The following is a 25,213-nucleotide window of genomic DNA, read 5'->3' on the forward strand; positions in this document are numbered from 1 at the left end:
GAAGGGTCTCCTTACAAGCCAGGGCGCCTCTCCAGGGTGTCCCCCATTTCCAGAATCCACTTCTGAGATCCTGGCACCACGTGTGTTTGTGGTCACATGTAAACAGAGCACGTGCAGATGGGGAGTTGTCTGTACTCCAAAAGAAATCACTGAGTTTAAATTCAGCATGCCAGCCAAAACTGTTCACCATTACACAGGAATGTACATTTCAGAATTTTGTGATCATGTCTGGGTAAAATTCAGTCAAATTTAAGCACTTTTAAAGTCCCAGTGATTTCAGTTTTTTGATGTTTAACTTGTTAATTAATACACATACCTAATTTGTGTGCACCATATAAGATGCTCACAAACATGTAATACATTGGAGAAGCCTGCAGATAGTTTAACTCCAGATCAACTAGAAATATTATTAGCAATGCTCATACACACAACCTCAAAACTGACCCTCTCGCTTTCCATTTTGGCATAACAGAGAAGTCACAAAAACACAATAAATACTGCATATTATCATAACAGGAAGTTTAATTTATTCAGCTCATCAAAACGTCAAGGTTTTAGTGTACATTGTTAAAAAAACAACTACAATTCTACTGCAGACTAAGATACTCAGAATGGAGAATCTTCAAGGATGTTCTGTTTCCTGACCTTCAAAGGTCAATCTTGCTACATTCAAGGAAGTAGCTCTGCCTTTATTTATCAATATTAAGTAAGGCTGGGTTTTCAGAATGGGGATTCATATTACTGTATTTTATTGGCAAACTTGTATGCAATTTAAAAATTTAAGGTAGATGTTGAAGAGAAGCAAAGTTTAATAGTATGGAAATCACTCCAAGAAAATATAAGCAGGACATTTAAGTAATTCAAGGGCAGGTTCTGAAGCCAAGTGTAAACAAGGCTATGGTGCATGGCTAGAAAAACACATTATTTTTCAGATGAACCAATTTAGAGGATGTCTTGTGAAAGCGGAAAGCTGAAAAGCCTTATTATTGATTTGGCAGTATGTACATTTAGAATGAATGCATTTTTATAGAGAAGTATATAAAACAAATAATCAGTGTCCTTTTAAGAACGTAACTAAAATTTGAAATGAGAGGCTCATTTGCTTGATCTATGTGTTCTGCACTCTAATGTTCTTCATGTCTCTTAGCAGCACTGGTCTGTAGGTTAGAGCCAAGTTTTCCATGTATTTGAAATAATCACTCACTTGAAATCCATGAAGTGCTTCTTCCTGCACATTGCACAAAAGCAAAGTATTAGCCAGGGGGAAAATGATGGATATTAACATTTGAGGCTTTCCCAAGAGGCAACTTGTTTTATTTTTTCATCCCATTTAGAAATTTGTTCTGTTTCCATTGTAATACACAGATACTGCATTATGACAAAAGTGAAAAATAGACACATCCGTTTCTATACAATGGTGTCTAATGACATATTTACTAACGGAATTAATAAAGCAAAATGAGGATTTCAAACTTTACATATTTCTTAGCTGTATCAGTATACATAATTTGAAGTATAAAATAAGCTACAATTTATCAGTAGCCCTAGTTAAAATAAATTACTGTTTAATGTAAATGAGAAGTGTTATTTCATGCTGCTCCAAACTTCCCAATTTGCTTCAACCTGGTCCTACCGCCGCCACACAGCAAGAAAAGCAGCTATGACACTGGTCTCATCGTTCCTTTGTCTCCAAATAAAGAACAAATGGAAGCCAATGTTTGTTCTTAGTTTACTGCTTATAGTTTGGAAATAAACAAGCCACAAGCCTGATGCAGACAAGGTAACCTGAGATTTGTTTCCTCAGCACAGGAGTAGCATGCTGCTCTATCACACTGAACCATCATTTATTTTAACTATGGTTTACTGTGACGTGCATACTTGGCCAACTAACATTGCCTTGTCCCATACCCTTTGTTTGCAGTTGCATGCCATGTCCTATTTTGTTTCTGACAAATTAAACCAACCATCTTGTTAGAAGGTTAGCACTAGCTGCATTATGAACAGTACATTTTGAATGTCTTTTAAAATAAGATAATTGGGAATTAACCCAAGGACAGACAAGTTTAATTATTATTATTTTAAATTTCTATACAGGGCAGTTTATGATAGAAAAACACAAACATGAATAACATAGTAACAAATAAAAACAATAACACCCCACAACAGAGTTTAAAAGGGCATAGATGGTTTAAGGCCTGGGTGAAGAGGAATGCCTTTGCACTGATTTGCTATTGAGGGATAAGGAACTGCAGACTTTTGTTCCCCCAGCTCCTACCACAATGCTGGCAAGAGCTGGAGAAGGATATTTTCCAAAGCTATCCACTGTTAAAGTAATCTTAGGGACAAGGTAAAACTTTGCAAGGTGCAGAGCATCGATGAAGTCGGTTGTGAATTCCTCTACAAAACAACAGCAAGTGTTGCAGATGTTAATATTTGCATCTCATTTGCAGCAACTGTAGCATTAATGGCTAGTAAACACTGGGGAGAATAAGTAAGTTTTTAGTATACACTGAAATCAATGCTTTGTCAGTGCTTCCCTTAACCTAGAGGCAAGTTTAGTTGTTACTTTGAGTGCTGTGTAAACCACATGGAAAGACAAGATGAGGATTTTACTGCCTTTCCACATTAAGGTTTTGATGGGGGAAAAGTAATTCAGATACTGTTTTGTTTGTCAATAATTGTGTGCATACCTGTCTGATGGTTACTAGATGCTTCAAATCATCTATCTAAAATTGCATATTATATATTATGTCACTGTGCAAAAAAAGTGAAACACTTGGTTGGAGTATTATGGGCCACCAGAAACCTCACATACTGTAATGGAGGATAGTGGTTTTGTTAGAGAATCTGCCACTTTTATCCATATATATTATTATAAAGTAATTACATGACAAAGAGCAGCTGGCTCTTCTTGAAAGTCAGCATCAGAAAAATTGGGATAAGAAAATGCCCACATAGACTTTTGAGGTGTGGGTGGGTAGGAGAGAAGGAGGAAAAGAAGAGGTGACCTGACGGGCCCACAATCCTAGCTACAACTGCCACTTTTATCCATATATATTATTATAAAGTAATTACATGACAAAGAGCAGCTGGCTCTTCTTGAAAGTCAGCATCAGAAAAATTGGGATAAGAAAATGCCCACATAGACTTTTGAGGTGTGGGTGGGTAGGAGAGAAGGAGGAAAAGAAGAGGTGACCTGACGGGCCCACAATCCTAGCTACAACTAAATACTGACTTTTAGTATCAATGGGATGAGTAATTAGAAATTATTTGCTTTATGAAGCAGTTAATAAGGCTTTTATTGGAGAGATTTGCAGTCAATTGTCTCAGCCTACTAGCAAGGGAAATCCATGTGCAGAAAAAACCTACCACGTAATAACCAACATGGATGCAGATATTCGTCTGTATTACAATGCACACCTGAGCTCCATTAAACTGGCTTGTGCATTTGATGTAAATAGGTTTGTACATTCCTATATGTAGCCACAAACTGTTGCACACAGCTTCAAGTAGACAGGGTCCTCTTAATTAGAGTTTCCATTTTAATGATGCACTGCTTTGTGTACTTAGTACTGTGTTTCCTTCAAACAATGTATTGTATTCTAAGGGTGTAATTTACAACCAATTAAGTCCAGAGTATTCTAGTTAAAATTAAACTGGAATCAGATATGGTGGATTTCTTTTCCAAAATCTGCCAAGTCAAGCCTAGTTATTAAAGTCTAGTTAGGACAATTTGACAGAGAGTGTAAATTAAAATCGTTTTCTTTCCTCAAAAAACATTTATTTTTCTCTTTTATAAAAATACAGCAAACCCCATGATTCCTTATAAAATGTGTTCAGCACACTTTTAATGAGAGTTTCATAATTTTTGACCTATTATTTGGCCTCTGTATCTTAAGAACTATTTAATCATGATGGCCTGTCATCAGATGTTAAGATGAATTTTATTACGAGGAAGAATAGCTCTGGTGTGTTGTCTCCTGCTATATAATGAGGACTACAGATCTGTCATGCTATTTTAAAATGAATGTCAAAGATTTTAAATTAAAAGTATATTTTGGGAATCACATTATACAAAATGGCTGTTATAGACAGGCAGCAGCTAATGGCATGTTTAAACAATTAACTTGATATTTCTTATTTTAAAAGTATTATCCAGTCTAGAACGATATATTCAGCTTTGATTCTAAAATTATGTATATCAAACAGGGTTTATTAAATTTAATATATATAATGCCTGAAGCAACTCTTTTCATACAGAGAATTCTACTTTGGAGTTTTCGTTTGTGCATTCTTAGAAAAGGTAAAGACAGATATGAAACTTAAATAGAAAAGCAGCTTTCAGAAAATATTAACTCATTTAACTTTATCTTTAAAATTTATATCCCTACCTCTTTGCCCAAAGACTTAGGGGCAGGGGACAACAATAAATACATAATTAATGTTAAAACAAAACAATAATAGTAGAATAAAAACAGTCTCCCTAGGTGTCAGTCTACATTTAAAGAAGGTCTTTAGCTGAGTCCTAAACCTGAACGACGTCAGCACCTGCCCAATGTCTGGCAGAAGTGCTTTCCGCAATTGGGGTGCTACTACTGAGAAGGCCCTCAGATGGGTTATAAAGTCCCAAACTATTCTCAATGATGGAACCATCAGAAAGCTCTCCCTAACAGATTTCAACTCACAGGCAGGTTGAAATGGGGAGAGGCAATAGGGATAAGGAAAAATATATATTCTGACCACCTAAATTAGTTACCAGAACATGCAAAGCACTGACATAGTTACCTTCTCAATGACCATTCATTCAGCTTTGAATTAACTCAGGTTTGCCAAAATGCTCATTTCTAGTTCTGAAATTCTTCACTGAGTTTTCTGAGTTAATACAGCCGCTACACTTATGAGGAGACAGGACTGTCATGGATACTTTAGCTGAGATTTGTGCATTGCAGGGGGTTAGATTAAATGACCCCTGTGGGCCCTTCCAACTCTACAATCCTGGTTCTAATAAAAGGCAGCTACTGTTTCTGCAGAGTAATGTAAAGCTTAGAAATAAACAAATCTATAGGTTAAAAATGTTAAGAACAGCCCTGCTGGATCAGATAAACAAATCAATCTAGTCCAGCATTCTGTTCCAACAGGGTACAGCCAAATCTCCCTGGAAATATCACAAGCAAAGTATTTTGCTCAAAGTCCATCAAGGATATGGCATTCTGTAAAAGAGAATGACATATCAAGATCAGGCTCATCACCAATTCCCAGTGAACAAACAAGGAAGAATCTATTTCATATACATTTGGCATATGCATTTGTTTTCTTTAAAGGATTACAGAAAGGATATTTTCCTTTGTCACTAAGTAAAGCTACGAAGAAAACAGACTGAAAACAAACACATATTCAAAGAATAATTTGTTAAGTTTTTCTAAAAAATTGACATCAAATCTTCAACACTGTTCTATTATTCTAAGTCATGAAGATAAAGAAGAAATTACTTTAAGAAAAACTTGGAGATCCTGAGTCTGCGTATGCTGAAGAATTTCTTGCTGTAGATGCTTGAATACAGATATACACATATAAATCTGATAATCTGGGCCAAGAAAAATACAAATGGCAATGTAATGGCAGATCTCGCTCCAGTCCAAGTAATTCCAGAAACACTGAGTCAACCATTGTTGACAGATCTAGGAAAAAAACAATAATCCAATTCATCACTTCCAACAGCAACTGTTCCACATAATGCATCCAGCTCTATATACTCCATTCTGAGGTCCCTTGCAATTGTCAGCTACCGTAATTTACAACAGAAATCCACCCCCACTCCCCGCTCTTAGTCATGGGGGGGGGGTAGCACACCCTGTTTTGCCACTGGAAGTGAAATGTTTTTCCCTGGAGGTTCCCAGAGCTCACTGAAAACCTGAATCACTGCCACTAGTAAGGGCTTGTCTGGGAAGGCAGCACTTCCGTTTGTAAAAGCAACTAAAGCTCTAGACCACGTCCCCTATGCTAGGGGGAGGCATCTTTTCTCAAAGAATTTGAACTAAAAAGGAATGAGAGAGGTGTGTCATATCATCATCTCCCAATTAGTCATTTGCACTGCATCTTCTTTCTGGCAATCATGGGCATAAACAAGTTTCCACCTTAGTGTAGCATCATTAAAAACCTGGAAGAAGAACTGCTACATGAAAGAGTTTTCTAGTGAAGAATGTCACAAACAGTAGTACTTTGGTTTTGTTTAATGTGTTTGTATTTAGCAGAAGAGGAGCTCTCCAACTTTTTAATAAATCTGACATTCTGTTATTAAACTGATTATGAAAAACAAAATTAGAATAACTGTTCTTTTTGTTGATCTCTACCACGACAATTTCATTTAGCTGTGAACTTATGAATCTTGTGTTAATCAGCCTGTAAATATTTACAAAAGTAAATCAGGCAAAAGTACTAATTTGATTGCAAAAGATAAGATTTAAAACAGATTTTAGCTTGCTTCATTTGTAATCTAACAGTGACAATGGACTGGAACCAGACTTTTTCTTTTTGTGGACAGCTTTTAATCCAACAGAGAAAACCATTTTTTGTTGAGTCCCCCCTACACTCTATGACTCCAGAAAAACTTACCTAGAGGATTAAGGATCCCTTGGAAGGTAGCACTGGGGATTTTGAGGAATGGAAAAATCACTCCTCCTCTTTCATGGGAGTGTCCTGAGCAGAATTCTGCTTACGGAATCCAGCAGGAGCAAACTCTGAATCTATCCCAATTACTGTTTAGGCAGCAAAATTACTTTTGCTCTTTTCACTTAAAATTATGGTGTAAGAGCTGGCATCTAATACACTGCCCAATTCTATGTATTTTCATTCAGAGGCAAGTCTCATTGTTATTCCTAAGCATTCAAATACTTTCAGCCTTATTGTAGAAACTGTACAATAAATAGTACATATCAGCAAAACAAACTGTTTTTTATTGCAGTAGCAATAATTCATTTTTTTGGTCTCACCTGTATAACTTGATTTCAAGTATGGTTATGAAGAACTACCAGACAAAAGCAATTCAATTTCAAAAAGCTCTCTCTTTCTACAATTCCCAGCTGACTATTCATTAGCAGTAAATATAATTTATAGTTAACTCTGCCCACTGCTGTGCATTTAAGGGTCTGACAAAGCTATTCTTTTTACCACTATGCTTTTTAAGAGAAAAAGAAAAATCTTCCTTCCTGTGAATTTCTTTTCAGAGTTGCTTCAACATGAAATGATTTAGTGGAAGTCCTACCCAGCTGGAATCTTGTCTTAATTTCCCTGTAAGCCTCATTTAACTTAATGAGACTTACTTCTGAGTAAACACCTAAGGGGCTGCACCATAGAAGAGGAAAGTGCTTTGGCTCCAGTTTTGCAGTCTCCTTTTCACTGACAGTCAAGGCAACCATTTTTTAAAAAAACAAATTGGAATATTTTTTATTACCTGTGATGACGTAAAACCAGACATATGGAACGCAGAAAAGACTAGGGGTAACTCAGCCTTCAGCAACATCTCAACATAATGTGCACTGCAAAAATAGATTGGATGGATCCCAGACGCTGCTGTGTCAACGGGCAGGTGAATCTGGTCAATGAAGCAACAATACCCCAAAGGATCCTTATTATACAGCTTTTCAAAGGTCTCCCTTCAAAAAAGATGTCACCTTCCCTCTGCCCATTCATTATCCACATGCAGAATAGAACAGTGATCGCTTTTCCTAATTTATGTCTAGCTGTAGAAAGTTTATTTGCTCCCAACACAACTAGAAAAAAAAATACGGCAAAGTAGCCAGTAACATTTACCATTGCTTTGGGAGCAATGGGAAGAAAGGACTACCTGCTTCCCCCTTCCCTCCACAGTCCCCTGATAATCTGGTCCTGAAGGCTGCCCCCCCCCCCGGGAATATGGGACATAAGTGATGGGAGCTGCAGATGGATGGTGGATCTGGCAAAAACTGCATGTCCCTCTTAAATGAATGGAGAAGCGCCTTAGGATCCAAGTCACAGTCCTTGCCAGGGCCAGACATTTGGCTGTCTTCAAGCAGCTGCATTGCACATTCCAAAATGTGTGTTTCAGAATCCCTTGGAGTGTTGTCGAAGGTGTTGCAGCACACCTCTAATGCTGGACTGCTTCACAGAAACCAAGAGCTGCACACTAGCAAGAGCTGTGGCTCTTCAAGGAATCCTGGCATGCACAGAATTCCTTGGTGCCTAATAGAAGCATTTCGGTTCCAAGTGGACTGCTTGGGGTCTTTCTGCTGACCTACCTTTTGCAAGGAGAGGTTTACTATCTCTAAAAAGTAGTGTACAGGAAAGCCTGTTCTTGCCAGAAACTCCATGAATCGAATGACAGCCTGCTTGCCTTAAACTGCATTTATGACATTTAACCGCTAATTTGAGTGCTTTGTTACCAGTGTTAACAATATGATTTGGCTTGTGGCTTCCCTACTAGATGTGAACCATTGCTTTGACCTCTAATGGCCTTAGAAACAAACGGGCATCAACTGTGCAAGCGTCGAGGAAGTTCCAGAATATGATTTGGAATTGTCACATGTCCATAATGTTCATGAGTAGCACTTCTTGATCATGCCCTACACTATTTCTTAAACTCTTTTTCAAATCTTATAGTAGAGTATCTGAAGAAGTGTGCATGCACACGAAAGCTCATACCAAGAACTAACTTAGTTGGTCTTTAAGGTGCTACTGGAAGGAATTTTTTTATTTCAAATCTTAGTCACTCTTGTCATATGGCTTTATTATTTTGGGGTGCTGACATGTCTCAAGTGGGGAGCCACACTTGCCCTGTTTGCTCAGTTTTCTAGTATGTGGAAGTTTATGTTACTAGGAGAGTAAAAAATTAAACATACAAGTTTTCATTTAATTCTGTGATTATTTATGTTAAAGGAAACTTGTATAAATATCTGAGATGCTAAAATAGTGAGGCTCTGACTAGCAGTGACAATGCAAGCTGGCTTACTTTTTCCCCCTTATCCAAAATTGCTACTTTGTATCATTTAATGATTTTATAATAAAACGAAAGCTACTAATCTAAAGCATGAGGTTGCACATAGCAATAATAATAAAAAGGCCATTCAATAGTTCTATCTGCCTACATACAGAATTTAACACTACTAATAAAGTGAATTTTATGGCTCACTTTAAAATTCAATAACACCACCACTGCTATCTGTCTACCTGTTTTTTTCCCTGGTTCCAGACAACCATTTGAGCAGATGTCAAATCCATATTTTTCTGAGAGAAATTTTGCAGGGCAAACATTTGGTTAAAAAAACCTTTAAGTAACTGCATTGTGTTCTGTTTATAAACAACTTTGGAAATATTAAATTTCATTTAAAATGTTCAGAGCAATCTTGTCAAGATGAAACCTTTTTTGAAGTCTTACAGAACTGTGCAGCCGTGGTATCCAAAGGAATGCTGACACAAGAAGACGGGAAAACTGGTGGAGAAAATTTAATGTTTTTTCCCTGTCTCCCATCATTATTAGAAATACAGAAGATGCAAACCAATCAAAGCCGACGTATCCTCCCTGCAAACCACCTGTAGGAAAACGTTCAGGAAATCCAAGGGTTTGTTGTTAAATGCAGAAAAACCCTGCCATCGAAAACACATCTATTAGTAGACCATTATTAGAAAAGGATCAGGCCTAGATACCAAATCCAGAGACTTAAGGGTATTCACATGCATCATGTACAAAGTACACCCCTTTCACTGCAATTGTGAATGCAAATCTATAACTGTGGGATGTCTGTGGATCTGCTTTCTAAACTGGAGTAAGTGGGGAAACCACTGTAGATTTTTAAAAAACTCTGGGCAGAAATAGAAACTTAGATGGGAGAGCATCTGCTCTGGAAAATATGCCTGTTGAGAAAGGAAAATGTTATGAAGTTCCTGCCTATATGGCACAAATCTTTGTGCCATCTTAAATAATTCAAGAAGGCATCTTAAAAATTATTTTGACAGTTATACCAACAAAAGACTTGGTGATGTTTATATTATGAGAAAGGATACGCAACGTTGTCCTCAGAACTGCCTGTTGTCGTTTCAAAAAAATTTCACAGTGCATTATTACATGGCATAGATCATCTTCGGCATTCTCTCTCAGCAGGTTCAAATGTTTACCATAGCTAAACCAAAAAAAAAAAAAAGGTTAACTTAACTAGAAGCTATACACATTTTCATTTACTTATTTCATTACGGAAAAGAGCACACCAGACATTAATGTGAGTGATTTGTAGCCAATTGGCAGAAGCCTTAATCCACATCATATTTATAGGCAATCTATACTGGGCAAACATGTCTGCAGCTGTTTCTTTCTTTTAAACCTTGCTACTTTATTTAAGATGCATAACATTACACATAAAATAATAATCTGAATACAGAGAGCTCATGGAAGGGCTTGATACAAACCCAACAATATTTGTGACTCCTTCTTCAAACAGCTGAACTCCATCACCACCACCCATGGCACATCATAAACTGCATTTGAAAGTCCCTCATTCCCAGATTAAACAGTTTTCCATGTGGCTTAGATGGCTGGTCTTCAAAAGAAAGCACTCTAAAGGCCCCTTGGGTTCGTGGTACTAGTTTAACGGTTCTTTGAATCCTGGCCTGACCTCTCTCTCCAAATAAAGCACAGTCTGCCACTTAAATGAGACCGCTGGTTAATTTCTGCGTGAAATGTATGATATAATGGATTAAGGCACTGATTTGACAAAATTATGCTCTTTCTGTTAAGGATGCTGCAACTGCATGCAAAAAATGATGTAGTTACTCAGATATTGCTGTTCCACTAATGTAAACAAATAATCCCAAACCTTCCTTATGCCCAGCTCCAACCAAAGTTGTTGGTGGTTTTGCTGGGGACGTAGGAGCTGGGTGTGAAGCCTCAAGCTAGGTACAGGAAAGTACAAAAAAGTATATTAAATACACATTAGATTACATGTTCCCAACCACAACTGGCGCCGTTACAGCAAGACCAGGATGCATAAAAGGAACGTAACGTGCAACATAAAAATGAGTAAAACAGAATTTTTGAACCTGTACCTGGTACTTTCCATGACTATCTATCTGCATCTGCTTGCAAATCTTATTTGCCTTTTTAAAATTGTGTGAGTGTCTTCTCATCAAGGCAAGGTAGCAAATAGAACAGAAATAATGGCACAACAGTATTGTACAAGCATTTGCACATTTAAAATGTTAAAACAAATGGGCTGCCCTACAACTATAATATGTGCCAGCCTAGTGAAAGCATAGGTGTGGCGTGTATTTATATTTTTATATAAAAAATATAGAGCAAGAATGGCTAACCTTTCTGGGCCTGAGGGCTGCAGTTAACCTTGAACAACCCCCTGAAAGCTGCATACCAGCAGTGCATGTGATCAAAAGTGTGTGTAGCCATCTCACTCCCTTGCACATGCACACACATGCATATCCATTGATACTAGACATTTTTAGTATAAAAACTTATTAAATTCTTCCACAAAGCATTCTGCTTTGCTTCAGGCTTCCATTTGCACCCCACTGTTCACAGCTTAAGTCAGCTTTAAAATGCACATTATGTTGATTTAGATTATTATTCATTCTAGGAAGATCAAATAAAGCATATACAATGGAAATATGTTGATAGTTTAAATAAATGAATGAAACATTAGTGGTTCAAGAGCAAGGAAGAAGATTACTAGGTCTCAGTTGAATTAATATGGAATTATTAAAGCATCTGTTAATAGTATTTTGGTAAAATACTATTCAGAGCTTGGTTACTCATAGTAGAACAGCTTACTACAAAAATAATAGTATGTATTATAAAGATGTTTTTAAAATATCTGATACTCCTGTTACTGTACTTCCTATGAGGAATGGCTTGAGGGAAGCAGTGGCTTCCTGTTACCTTACCATGTAAAATTCACACTGTTGTTCATGACTTTAAAAGCCCTAAAGGGCAGAGGCCTGGCTGATTTAATGAATCAAGGTGACCACAGATTCAAAGAACTGTTGTGTTGGAAGGGAACATGAGGGTCATCTAGTCCAATTCCCTGCAATGCAGGAATATTTTGCCCAATGTGGAGCTCAAACCCACGATCTTGAGATTAATAGTCTCATGCTCTACCGAATGAGCTACTCTCACTCCTAAAGCATGGTGTGAACTTATTTATGTCCTGCCCTTCGTCACAACTTATCTTAGGGTGAATTACAAAAAAGTTACAATATGATAAAGCACTAAAATACTGTTAAAATCATCAAAGTAAACCCATATGGTTGCCTATACCTACTCTCTGTAACTGTGTGACTACACAGAGATATTTAGAAAGCATGATGGAAGAGAAAGCAATTCAGCTGGCGCTGAAAATGAATGGCATCAGCTCAGTCTTGGAGAGAGGGACATTCCTTAACTGATGGAACCAGCGCTGAGAAGCCTCTAATTACATTTTTGGTGGTACTGTCAGAAGGACCAACCTAGCTCATTTCAAAGGCTTGGCAGGACAATATAGAGCAGGGTAGGGCCACCCACCTGTCAATCACCTAATGTCATAAAGACGTCACAAGGGTCTTGCAAAGTTCCTAAGCTTATATTGTAAAATAACCAAGAATGTTCTTCTATTTCACTATTGCTCCTACTGTGACCAACAGGGACCTTTAGATAGACCTTCTCAGTAGAAGTCATACAATTATAAAATTCTCACTCCTGAGATGTCTGCTAGTCAGAACCTAATCATCTAGAAGCACTCTCTAGTTTGGGGAGGCCTTTGGTGCACCGGGTTAATTCAAATTGTTAACTGGTTTCAAGACAAAACAAAACATGATTTTTGTATTCAGTTAGGGGGTTTATTTTATCATAGTAGTAATCAAGCACTTTTCTTTTTGTGTAATCTGGTTATATATTTTTTAACCTGCACTAGGCCTCCGGGGTAGAGCAAATAACCAACCTCAAATAAATTACATTCAATGTGTCTGAACACCATTATTAATCCCTTCAGTGGAACAAAAAAGAATAAAAGCAAATTCCTAGTTTTGAAGGACAAGCTAAATGACCTTTATCAAATCTATTCTGAAAACAACAATTATGGTAATTATGTTGAAATATACAATTCAAACTTACTTAAAGGAATGAAAAACATACAAACCATACCAGGAATTATATACTGGTAAGAACATCAGTATTCATTATAAATCTCAGCTATGAAGTCACTGGGGTGACTTAGGCGATCCTTTAACTCTTCACCTCAGCCTGCCCTCCTTTTCAATGGCAATAATGGAATATTTATTTCTTTAAAAATGACTGACAACTTTTCAGGATAAAAAAATGACAAGGTTGTTTACAGATAAATATAGTACAATAAAACATAAAGCAAACGATCTAGAGTTCAGTAAAGCTGGTACTAAGGATTAGAGTCCAGGAACGCCCATATCAAATGAAAAGTTTTTACCAACAGCAGAACATCTGCGCTGTAGGTTCCTGTCATATCTGTAAGGGGCGGTCATTCCAGTGTGGGACACTGGTCTATTTTATACAGGTCGTCTTGTGAGGATTACCAAGAAAATATGAGATAACCGCATTGCACAATATTCACTCTCTGTCCAGTTTACAGCAGGTGCATGGCTTCTGAGCAGGATCCCCAGAGGGGAACTGGATGCAGCCCAAAGAGAAAATGCAAAGCCATCATTTATACAGCACAACTGATCAGTCGGCATAAAAAGGTAAAAATAAAGAAAAAAGGCTAATGAATCCATTCTAAGACGGGTACTACTTAGACCTGAAAGCTTGTTATTGGCACACACAAAAAGAACCAAGTATGCAAACCTCTGGAGTATTCCATTTGCATTGGGGCACTAATTTTAGTACATCTTTGATAATGAGTATTATTTTGTTTTGATAACATGAAAGTATCCTTATACAGAAACTTAACTTGGTCTCGTGTTGTTTCAGCACATTATAGCCTCATCTACCGTATTTCTAAGATGCTTCATGGAGAACACCCAAAGGCAGACAAAGCTGGCTGAGAGGTCACTTAAAGTGATGTAGGTGCTGTTCTGCTGGTGGGGAGAGAAGCCTGCCAGCAAACCAGCCCTTATACTGCTGCAGGTCACCCACAGAAAGCTCCAGACATAGATGTTCTGCTGCCACTGAGGGGTTGCCCAGTGTTTCATGGGCAATGGAGGATCTGATGTACTTCAATCAATCCATTTTTTTGTTTGTTACAATTTCAGATCAGCCACTAGAATATAGTCCAACACATATAATTTTACAGAGATTATAAATTTGGGATTACCAGTACTACCAAAAGCTAGGGTATGTTTGTGTGTTGCCATCCATTCATAATCACACTAGAATGAGTTTTCTGGGTGCTAGTGTGGTTGGTAGAGAGATGTAATCATCTGGTTCCTGGTAATGCAAGCTGATGTGCATAATTTTGCCACATTGATGAGTCTGGTGTAGTTAATTCCCTTCTGTTGACTTCAATGAGGGGTGTGGGGAGAAAATAGTAGAAACAAGTCTATGGACCCCCCACAATGGATGCAGTGAGCCAAGAGGGATTGGGAAGTAGCAATAGCTCTACTGTAGGATCAGTGAGAGGGGGAAGAGCTTGCTTGGCCATTGATTCATGGAACATTACAATATTTTGGTGCTGTACCTGGTCTGGAAGGTGCTGGTAGCAGTGAGAGAAACTGTGTGCAGTTCTGTGGTTCCAAGCCATTCACGTTACAATAATGATTTTCACCATAAAATTGTTCAATTTAAATGTTGTATTATGTCGAATGGATGGTTTCAATAGCATTCAAGTCATAACAAATTAAAAATGAACATTTTATAAATACCTAAGTGAAATGTTTTGACGTAATGTACCTGATTGTCATTTTAATGCCAAGCTGCTGTACAGGTGAAAGAGTTTTGATCTCCACATTTGCATCAGCTGCAAAGAAAAGAAAAAGTCACATAAAAATAAGTTCAGGTAGGTAGCAGTGTTGGTCTGACGCAGTCAAAATAAATAAATGAAAATTAAAATTGTCCAGTAGCACCTTAGAGACCAACTAAGTTTGTTCTGGGTATAAGCTTTCGTGTGGTGTCTGAAGAAGTGTGCATGCACACAAAAGCTTATACCCAGAACAAACTTAGGTGGTCCCTAAGGTGCTACTGGACATTTTTTTTAAAAAAAAAATTATAAAAATAAGTGTTTAACCATTTCAATCTGAATTTCTAAGAACTGTTTAAAAGATGAAGTCTTTTAATAAATACAATCCATAATACAGTGAATTTAGTGAAAGCAATAAATAATAGTTATTATAGTTACAATAAGACAACATTTTGGACTATCTATGGCCTTACTTTTAACAACTGAACTCTACAAGCTTCCATTTTATGACAGATATAAATAACTGTCAGCTTATGGTTCATCACCCCTTACAACTTCATAAAACTGTCAAAGTGGCACCTTGCCTAAATACTGTCTGTAGTACTTCTGCACAATCCTATGGGTGTTGCGATGGAGTTCCAGGAACCATAGGATTTTGCAGATGAATCTCGCCTTCTCCGTGGGCTCTGAAGAAGCTTCATCCAGGTTGCTATGAAAAGATCCATAGCTACTACTTCCCCACAGAGAAGAGGGCAAAAGGGAGCATTTTGCGGGTGGATTTAAGTGGTGTCTTTGGATCTGCTTGAATTCAAAGCCCTTTCACTCTGAAACCGTCGGGAAAGAATGCCGACCCTTTGGCTGGTGTCCTTCTTTTCCCTATTCAAATTCTTGGGGGGGGGGGAACTAAAAGCCAATAGGAGGAGAGAGAAAATGGGGAACAACACCATCACACCACCTTCTGTCCTGAAAGTGCATTCCCAGAGGGCTTTGGATTTTGTGATTTGTCTTCTATAACTACTAACCACTCCCAACACTGTTGCTCTGTCTAAGCACTTATCCCGCAGACAGAACTTGACATCAAGTGCTCTTCTCCAATATTTGACTCAACTCAGCCTTTTGCCAAGTATGGGTAGCATCCAGTAAAAACAATAGCCTAATTCACTATAATCAAAATGAACGAACAGATTATCCTGTTTCACAGTCTCTTATATATATATGTATCTATTCATGACATAAATTAATGTGCAAAATTGTGGCTGGGTTGTCATTATAGCTATGTTTTCCTATTCAGAAGATATTTGTATCAACTCTTTCAGTGCAGATTTTAAAATGGCTTGCAGAACTCTTCACAATTGAAGTACACTTAATATTAACCAATGAGTGAAGCATTGGCCTGGTGCGGTAGTTCTTAGATTTTTCCAGGCTAACAATGTTTTCATCTGCTGTTTATAAAAAAAGTGGGCCTACAAGTCTTTCTTTGTACTTTATTTAATACATTAGGAGCTCAAAATCTCTACAGGGAAGGGGAGGAGGCACGAAAGCTGCAATTGTAATGATGCACAAAATGTACCTTGTTTATTCCAAGATACATTATTTAATTTCCCCCAAAATCAATGTGAAACCCATTTTATTAAAAATGTCTTGAAATAATGTGGCTTTCAGAACAAAAGCATCAAAGGATCAATTTTCTCAATAAGAAAACCATTTTCCCCTTAACAAAAGGCAGAATATCTCTGAACTGTCAATCAGACAAAGAGGTGAAACTGCTATAGTTGTTAAGCAGAATGAATAAAATATGCTATGGCAGCAGCTCCCAAGATGCCAAATTCAGGGAAAAGATTTAAGTACACCTCACAGTTCAAAGAGAAATAAAAATTGCACAGAACATGTGTAATTCATTTTTTAAAGAAATCAAACATTCAATTGGATGTATCACAATTCATATTTAATTTCAATATATGGTGACTGTCAGAATTCCAGATACAGTCATGCTGAGAACTTGTGCTGAAGTAGTTTAACAATATTGACCATTTTTGTTTTTCAAAACACATCCTTAATTCAGAATTCACCGGCTTCTAAGAAGAATAAGGCAGCCTCCCCACCACCATACACCATTTTAAAAATCAGATCTATTGTGTGCAGTTCTTAGGTTTTCTATCAAATTTAGATTCTAAAATAACAATTTAATAGTCTATTAAACAATACCAAAAATCGTTTCTACTAGTTGGATGCCATTAACATTGATAATTACAAGTGTTGGTGTCAATTTTCCCAAAAGGAATGTGACTTCCTCTTCTTAGTGTTAACAGGATGCTATTCTTGACATCCAAGAAGCACAACTTCTTTTTGCATACAATATTAATTGCATTAATCCATAACAAATTCACTATCTTTATAGGGGTTCTTCCAACTCCCAGACTTCCCCCCACTCCTCTCCCCGGTTTCCAATAATTATCTCTTCTCTTTTCTGTGACTAAATACTTTTATCTAATCTATTAAGTCTGCCTTTTCAATACCCTTTATCAAATTATATTACAAGTGCTAATCCAAGCCTGCTAACGTTTTTAAATGTTTGCAATGCTCCTTCATATATTCTATAAAGTTAATCCATTCATTTCTAATTTTTTTTTTTGTCCTCTTGGTGTCTAATCTTCCCATTCCCATTCAATTTCGTCATTTTGGCATAATCCATCCAGCTCTCTTTTTGCATAGAAGGAAGCTGCTTGAGCAACTGCTTCTCTTCCACCTCCATACTGTAGGTACTGAAATAAGAATGACCTGGACAGGCAATGGGTCTCTCTCCCTGAAGCCACTTGGACCCAGAGGCTGTAACCAATCACCCTAATGTACTAGCAGAAGCTAACTTAAGGATTCCTACCAGTGCAATGGGACCTTTCCCCTTCTCATCCCCGTGTTCTCTCCCCCCCCCCCCATATGCTCCAGAGGATTGAGAGAAATCCCAAAACAGTGCATGGTGGAAGTAGAGAGGAGACCTTAACTGCAAGAGTGAGAATACGCAGAACCTATGTTTATCCCATCTTTATGTTTACCCCATCAAGAGGAATCTGGATGGCTCTCATGCTGGCTTACAGAGTATGATAGAAAAAATAAAAAATAAAATCCAACATAAAACTAAAACTCAAAAGAAATATGGTAACAGTGGCTGAAAACAGCAGCTAGAACACAATTCAGTTTAGAAGTTAAATGCCTTTCATAAAGGTCAAGAAAACTAAAAAAAGATAACAATGAATAATCTTCTTTCCTAGAACACAAAATTCCAATCTCTTACAAATCTACACATAATAAAATAATTCTTTGCACTTGCATCCTTAGATACCATCTAGCAGATGAGCAATCCTGTCCTCATGCTAAATTACTACTGGTAAGAATAAAGCAATTTCAAAACATAAAGGTCAATTTTTAAAAGTGCAATCCATGTTCCAGGATTTTCAGCTTTTATTGCTACCTTGAAAGGAGATGCAAAATAATGTGTATGATCTGTCCTAATTCTAATTACATGAGACGTGTTCAGCTCGAAATATATACAGCTACTTATTTCTAAAATGACATTACATTCGCCAGAATTTTAAAGACTCTCTTCAGCTGGAATTGTTTCTCTATTAACAAAGTACTCCTCAGAGTTTTGAAGGGGAAAAAAAATAAAATGTGAGCAGCAGAAGTGCAGTCTTAGTTTTATAGAGCTCAGTAACCCCATGTAATCAAATGGCAAGCATGAAAATAAAAAACCCGTGGAAGACAACAAAGTAAGAAATGTTCTTTTAATAGCCAAATCCCAAATGGGACATGCAGCCCAATTTGTAATGTTTGCTATGCTCTCCAATTAAAAAAGAAGCTTTGTCCACTTTCACTTCATTGCCAAACTATGGGCAAGAACTACATGGAAGGGAGGGATGAGAGGAGATATTTTCCAGAAAAAAGGTCAAAGGTTGCTTTTAATACACACACACACACACACACGAGTGAGGTTATAATGTTTAGTCTTATCTCAGGACAATCTAGCCAAGTAGGGTCAACCATTAATGATGGGCAGGAAATGATTTTCATTGTCCCACTTTTAGAGATCCTTTAATAAGAAATAAGATTTCAAACCTATGCCTGAAAGACATGCCCAACATGTCTGACTATTACTCCATACCAAAACTAATATTTAAAAAACCCAATCCAGAGACATTTAGGATGCCTGTGAGACGGATCCTAAAGTGAGTTTTGTCTTCACCATGCTAATTTTCTGCAGAAAAATATTAAATCTTGCAGAGGGGCCCAAAAAGCACAGCCCAAAAATAGGTTTGCCACTCCAAATGTTATCTTATGAGTAGACTTAAATCTGGGGTTTCACAAATGTAGCTGGAAAATGGCGAGTCTGCTACCTTAGCATCTTAATTTATAGCAGATGATCTGATGCGAACATTGCTGTCAGGACTAGCAAGTACTCCAGTACCACCTCTAGGGCCAGCAGGCTGCCATATGGCGATGGAAAAGAGAAACAAAGAGGAAAGATTTTAAAAATATCTAGTGTCAGTTTTGTTGTGGTAGTTTGAGCTCAGGAGTGATATTTAAAGTTATATATAGCTATATGCATGGATCATATTCATAAGTCATCCATATATTATATGAAAGACAGAGGCTGGATTTCCAGAAGTCTTTTTTCATAGAAGCTTTAACTTTAAGCGCATCTTCCACATAAGCCAACAGACAGGCAATATAGAGTTAAGTGTTGCTATTGTTTATTATAATTTTTTTAAGCCCTGCAACTGTATAAATGTCAATATATTAGCTTATTATTCTCCCTCATCTTTAAAACGCTAACCGAAACTAATTTGATTTTTCCAGATTTGCAAATTTTGTAATGGATTGAAATCCTGAGGGATTTCACAACAGCTGGATGAATTGTGTTATTCTAATTTCAACTACCCAAGGGTTTAGAAAGCTGCTGTAGTTTAAGATAATCAATTTCTCATTTCCAGAAACATGATAACACTGAATATCAATGCATTGTCCTGAAACTACTTTCATATAACACATTGATTCTATTCATTAAAAAGCCAGGCTAAACTATTGTTATACTCCCTGTTGATCAAAGCCTAACCAAGGTGTGTGTGTGTGTGTGTGTGTGTGTGTGTGTGTGTGTGTAGAGGGGCTGCACTAAGTAGTCTGCTGGCTTATTAAAACTCAAATCCATCTGCTCCCTTTACAAATAATTTGGGATACCAAACAACCTTACACCAGATTTCTTATGCTTGATGATTCTCTGTGGTTAATTCCAGTATATGATTCAAGGGCTCAATACAGAGGAGAAGACAAACAGGGAGCCATAGTGTAACAAAAGTGTCAAAGGAATATGTTGAAAAAACAAAATTATATTTAATTTTTAAAACATTTTAATTTCCATTGATAGGTGGAATAAAATGCACTACAGAAGCACCTAATTAAAAAAATCATGTTCCAGCTACTCTTGAACCATAATGAGATGTAAATAGCTATGTGGTATTTCAGAGGGATCCTCCTTATTTTAGTGAAATCGTGTGTGCTTTATGTCAGATTTATGCCTATTGGAAAGGTATAAGAAAACGATTTTTTTTCAAAAATGAGGTGACAGGGTCAAAGTGACTCTGCAAAAGCCAGCTAATGTACCCCAGACACAGAGTGCAAGCGTACAGACCAAAGATCACACACAAAGTCAATGGCTAGGGGAAATACGGCCACAATTTTTTATTGATAATGGAGATTGTTGTGGCATGGCAGCAAGGATCTTGGTATTGGGTGGCCTGACTTCTGCCTGATGTTGTCAGGAATTAGGGAATGGCCCACCTCACTGTGGGTCATCCCAGTGGTTGCTCACCCACATGGCTGCAAAGAGGCCAGCCTCAGTCCCCAGAGCTACAGCCAAGGCCTTAGGGCAGCCCCACCAAGGAACCCTTATGTCTATGAATTCTGTCCTTTGTCCCTCTGCCACCAACTGTATGCTGTGACAAATACTCACTTTACAATAAAATAGTAAACTCAATATTCTACAACCTATGCATGTTGCTATGAGAAAGGTGACAACCTCATCACTACGTCATAAAATGCCAAGATCTGCCATCCTCCTATTATAATGTATTAATTAGAATTATAGACTGCTTTTCTTTTTCAGTCAAAACTGAAGGTCAGCTGGGTCAAACCAGATCAAGAGAAAGGAGCCTGCTATTTCTACCTATTCCACTCAGGGCCACTGAGAGAGGCTCAGAAGCCAGAACTGTGGCAGTTACCTTTCAGTTGACCATTGCAAGCCAGATAAAACAGCATGAGAGAAGAAAATTACCTTCACATTCTCTGCTGGTGAAGTAACATTCTGATGGCGTTTCAGAAAGATGCAAGACAAACATTTCCATTAATTCTGCCAAATCTGAAATAAAACCAAAATGATTAATGCATCAATGCCACAAAATTCCCTTTAAAAAAGAAATCATGTCATGTTTTGTGATTTGCGTGTGCACAATTTTGTAACAATATATATATTTAAAAATGCCACAAAGTAAAATGCAGAACTATATCAACCAATTTCTTTGTTTCCCTTATACCCTGCCTTTCCTCCACAGAACCAAAGGTGGCATATGTAGTTTGCTCCACTCCATTTTATCCTCTCGATCACCCTGCGGGAGAGGATAGGCTGAAAGACAGTGAGTGGCTCAAGGGCACCCAGTGAGCTTTATGGCTGAGTGTGGACTGAATCTTAGTCCCTCTGATATAGGCCAATACTCTGACCACAGCACAACAGTGAGTAGAAAATGAACCAAAATGAAAGCCTACAGGCAGCTAACAGTGCACTCTACTACATATGCAGTTAGAAGAAAGTCTCACTGGGTTCAAAGAAGCTTACCCCCAGGTAAGTGCGTTACAAGATTGCAGCCTAAAGCTGTCTATACGACCGCATGTTTATTCACAAAAGCATGGCAAAAATAATTCAAAACAGGCATTCTGTTTTTGTATTCATAACAACATTCCTGGTTTAAATTAAAATTTTAATGGCTTCTCTGACAATCTATTCAGTGTAAACTGAAAGGGAATCGTTTGTTATCCTTGGATCCTCTGAGGATTACTTCGGAATTTGTTAGACAGTTTCAACATAAAGAAAATTAGCTGTAATTAGATTGCACTGCCTACATTCTTCTATACAGAGGTTCTGAGGAGGGAAGTTTGGCCTTAATCTTGCAGTAAAGGTCAATGCACTTTAAGAGTTTCTGTCCTCCTTTGTGCAAAAGGCGTTCCAACACAGCTACCTGCTTCCTTTTGCATCTCAGCAGGAAACTTTCCAAGCTCTCCATGGAAGTCTTTTGCACTTGTCTTACTCATTTAAATGAGTAAGAAAGCCCTAAAAGGGAGAAGAGTTCTATGTTCTATGCACACAGCATATTTGAGTACGATTGTTTTTCATTCTTTCATGGATAGTTCCCAAAGTGATCTTTGCAAACACAGCTTTGCCTAAAGCAAGCTTTCACCAACATCTGAGTTCACTGATGTTGACGAGCTTATAAAGTTGTCATTGACCCCCCCAACCCAAATTCTTAGGGATGTAAATGAAATGACATCCAGAAATATCAATGTATAATCAACCTTTTAAACCACCAATCACCATTACTAGGAATCATAAAATGGGGAAAAAAATAAGGAATACTGTCACATTGTAAAATCATCTACAGTGGTGCCCCGCAAGACGAATGCCTCGCAAGACGGAAAACCCGCTAGACGAAAGGGTTTTCCGTTTTTGAGCTGCTTCGCAAGACGATTTTCCCTATGGGCTTGCTTTGCAAGACGAAAACATCTTGCAAGTGTTCCGATTTTTTTTCGCTCCCCCCCCTTTTTCTAAGCTGCTAAGCCACTAATAGCCTTTTAGCCACTAATCCGCTAATCCTTTAATAGCCGCTAAGACTTTAATAGCCGCTAAACCGCTAATAGCGCTAATCCGCTAAGCGGGTTGCTTCGCAAGACGAAAAAACCGCTAGACGAAGAGACTCATGGAACGGATTAATTTCGTCTTGCGAGGCACCACTGTATTAAATACAGAGGCTCCTCACTGGCAAGGGAGATGCATTCTGTACATATTAATGTTCTTTATTCCTGAGGCTCGTTGCATTTCCACACTGTCCCTTGTGGCAATCTTTTCCACCCCTAGGCTGTTTCTGACCTACTTTGGAATTCTAGATCTTTTATTCAGCCCCTGCACATTCACATCAATATCAACCACTTTGGGAAACCATTGCCTAAATAATGTATAATTCTGATGTAGTAATTCATTTGGAGTAACTCTCTCAGGGATTCTTAGAGGAATGTTTAGGATATACTGCTATGGATACATGACGTCTCCAGGCACTGCAGTTGTCTGCAAGGGATTCCGGTCTGGCGGAGTTGATGTTGTCAGGCTTCATGTCACATTTGCAGACATCTTTGGAACACAGAGTTGGTCTACCAATGGGCCTGGTGCTGGAAGCCAGCTCCCCACAGAGCAGAGGAAAAATAACCGTGGGAGGAGTGAAGAGAGAAAAAACGCCATGGTGCATCTGCTGCAGCACAACTGGATGCCTTCATCTGCCCCAGATGCAACAAAACATGTCTCTCCCACATCCGTCTCTACAGCCACAGCAAGCGCTACAACCCAGCAACAGTTTGACTTCACCTCAATTGTCGCTTGAGACAGGCATATTCCAACCAATTTGGGACATTTTGTTGTTGTTTAATCATTTAGTCGTGTCCGATTCTTCGTGACCCCATGGACCAGAGCATGCTGGTAGCTTCGAGAACACTATCCAACCATCTCGTCATCTGTTGTCCCCGTCTCCTTGTGCCCTCCATCTTTTCCAACATCAGGGTCTTCTCTTCTCATGAGGTGGCCAAAGTATTGGAGGCTCAGCTTCACGAACTGTCCTTCCAGTGAGCACTCAGGGCTGATTTCCTTAAGAATGGATAGGTTTGATCTTCTTGCAGCCTATGGGACTCTCAAGAGTCTCCTCCAGCACCATAATTTAGGACATAGCAACATATAATACAAACTGGTTTAAATGGCATGTCTTCCCCTTTGACAGTCCTCAATCATACCTCACTATAAAGAATCATCAATATAACGTAGCAAGGATAAGCAGTTTCCCTTTAAAAATAATTATACTTACTGGTTCCACTCATAACAGTAGGTTTGTTTTCCATGATTTCACAAAACTGTCTTTGAATATTTTCAATCAATTCCAGCGGTTTCTCTGGATTATTTAAAGCACATGCAAGCTTGCTAGCATCGCCATCTAAAACGAAGATGAAAATATTGCTATGAAAACTATGGTTTTACTTTTGCCTAAATGACCACAGCAATCAGTGAAGAACTTAGTAAGTCTGCCTCAAACCAATAAAGCTCCTATACAAGGCAATACAAAAAGATGTTCACAGGTCATAAGAGGACTGGACTGTGAAGGTGAGTTGCTTGGCTCAAACAGCAGATGGGGGCTGGGAGGCACTCCTCTCCCACCTGGCTGCTCTGCCTATTTAAACTTCATGCAGTATTAGAATTACTAAATATTACCATAGTAACAGCATTTTCCTGAAATTAAAAGTCCTGCTTTTTACAAACAGGTGCTTAGAAATGGCTCTTTATGAGCCTCCAAGAAGCTTTCAGTGAATTTCTTAATTGTAAATATCAAAGTGATCAAGATAATTTCTCCCTGCTATCATCCTCTACCAAGTTCTTGTTTGTGCAATATCGTACCTGTTTCTAGGCTTTAAAATTGCCTAAATTCATTTTAAGTATACACAATAAAACATTTCTGTAGTCAGACTTTAGAAACTTTGGTTCTTTAAGATACTTATTATTCCTGCTTCATTTCAGCATTTTAGTATCCTAGTTAATATTCAACTTCCTAAATGAAATCATCACTTGCAAATGCCGTTAGCCTTTTTTTATTAAATAGAAAATATTTGCTTTCTGTTTCTTTCACCGCATAAAATGCATTTTAAAATAGTGTTTGGACTTTAATAATTTATACTTAAATTGTTTTCCCATCACTGAAATTCATTTGACCAACCCAGAGTATTTCACAAAGCTGTTTGACTAGTACAATTCTTCCAATCTATTCCATATGCACATTCAAATGCCAAGTAATTACACCAAAAGGCTTCATTTCTCAAAGGCCCTCACTGGCACAAGCCTAATTTAGTTCTTCATCTAATGTTCACTTCATGTAGCCAGGCACAGGGAAAAAGAAGCTTCTTACGCAGATTAGATAGTTGGTGATGATGAAACTCCTCTGGCCCTTTCTCCCTGTAAGATCATGACTTGTTCCCACTGCCAAGGAGGA

At 37.9% G+C, this 25,213-nt stretch overlaps 1 protein-coding gene across 6 annotated transcripts in view; it reads right to left on the reverse strand.

Annotated features, from left to right (window-relative positions):
* Positions 1-504: 504 nt before the first annotated feature.
* TBC1D32 (TBC1 domain family member 32) overlaps positions 505-25,213 on the reverse strand; it is a 69,267-nt gene continuing 44,558 nt past the window's right edge. For 3 of the 6 annotated variants that reach the window (XM_083497747.1, XM_083497746.1, XM_083497748.1), the window contains 8 exons: positions 24,041-24,166; positions 21,199-21,282; positions 14,870-14,936; positions 10,036-10,151; positions 9,410-9,564; positions 7,451-7,591; positions 5,490-5,678; positions 505-1,228 (listed from right to left, as the gene is read on the reverse strand). In XM_083497747.1, coding sequence (XP_083353873.1) covers positions 1,109-1,228; positions 5,490-5,678; positions 7,451-7,591; positions 9,410-9,564; positions 10,036-10,151; positions 14,870-14,936; positions 21,199-21,282; positions 24,041-24,166 — 998 coding nt within the window. In that variant the 3' untranslated portion in view covers positions 505-1,108. Of the gene's footprint in view, positions 3,009-3,196; positions 5,679-7,450; positions 7,592-9,392; positions 9,565-10,035; positions 10,152-14,869; positions 14,937-17,825; positions 19,355-21,198; positions 21,283-24,040; positions 24,167-25,213 lie in introns of those variants that run through there. The other 3 variants (XR_014524759.1, XR_014524760.1, XM_083497749.1) reach the window with 3 other exon arrangements.

The sequence above is a fragment of the Podarcis liolepis genome, assembly GCF_965112155.1.
Source record: "Podarcis liolepis genome assembly, chromosome: 3".
Taxonomy (NCBI): domain Eukaryota; kingdom Metazoa; phylum Chordata; class Lepidosauria; order Squamata; family Lacertidae; genus Podarcis; species Podarcis liolepis.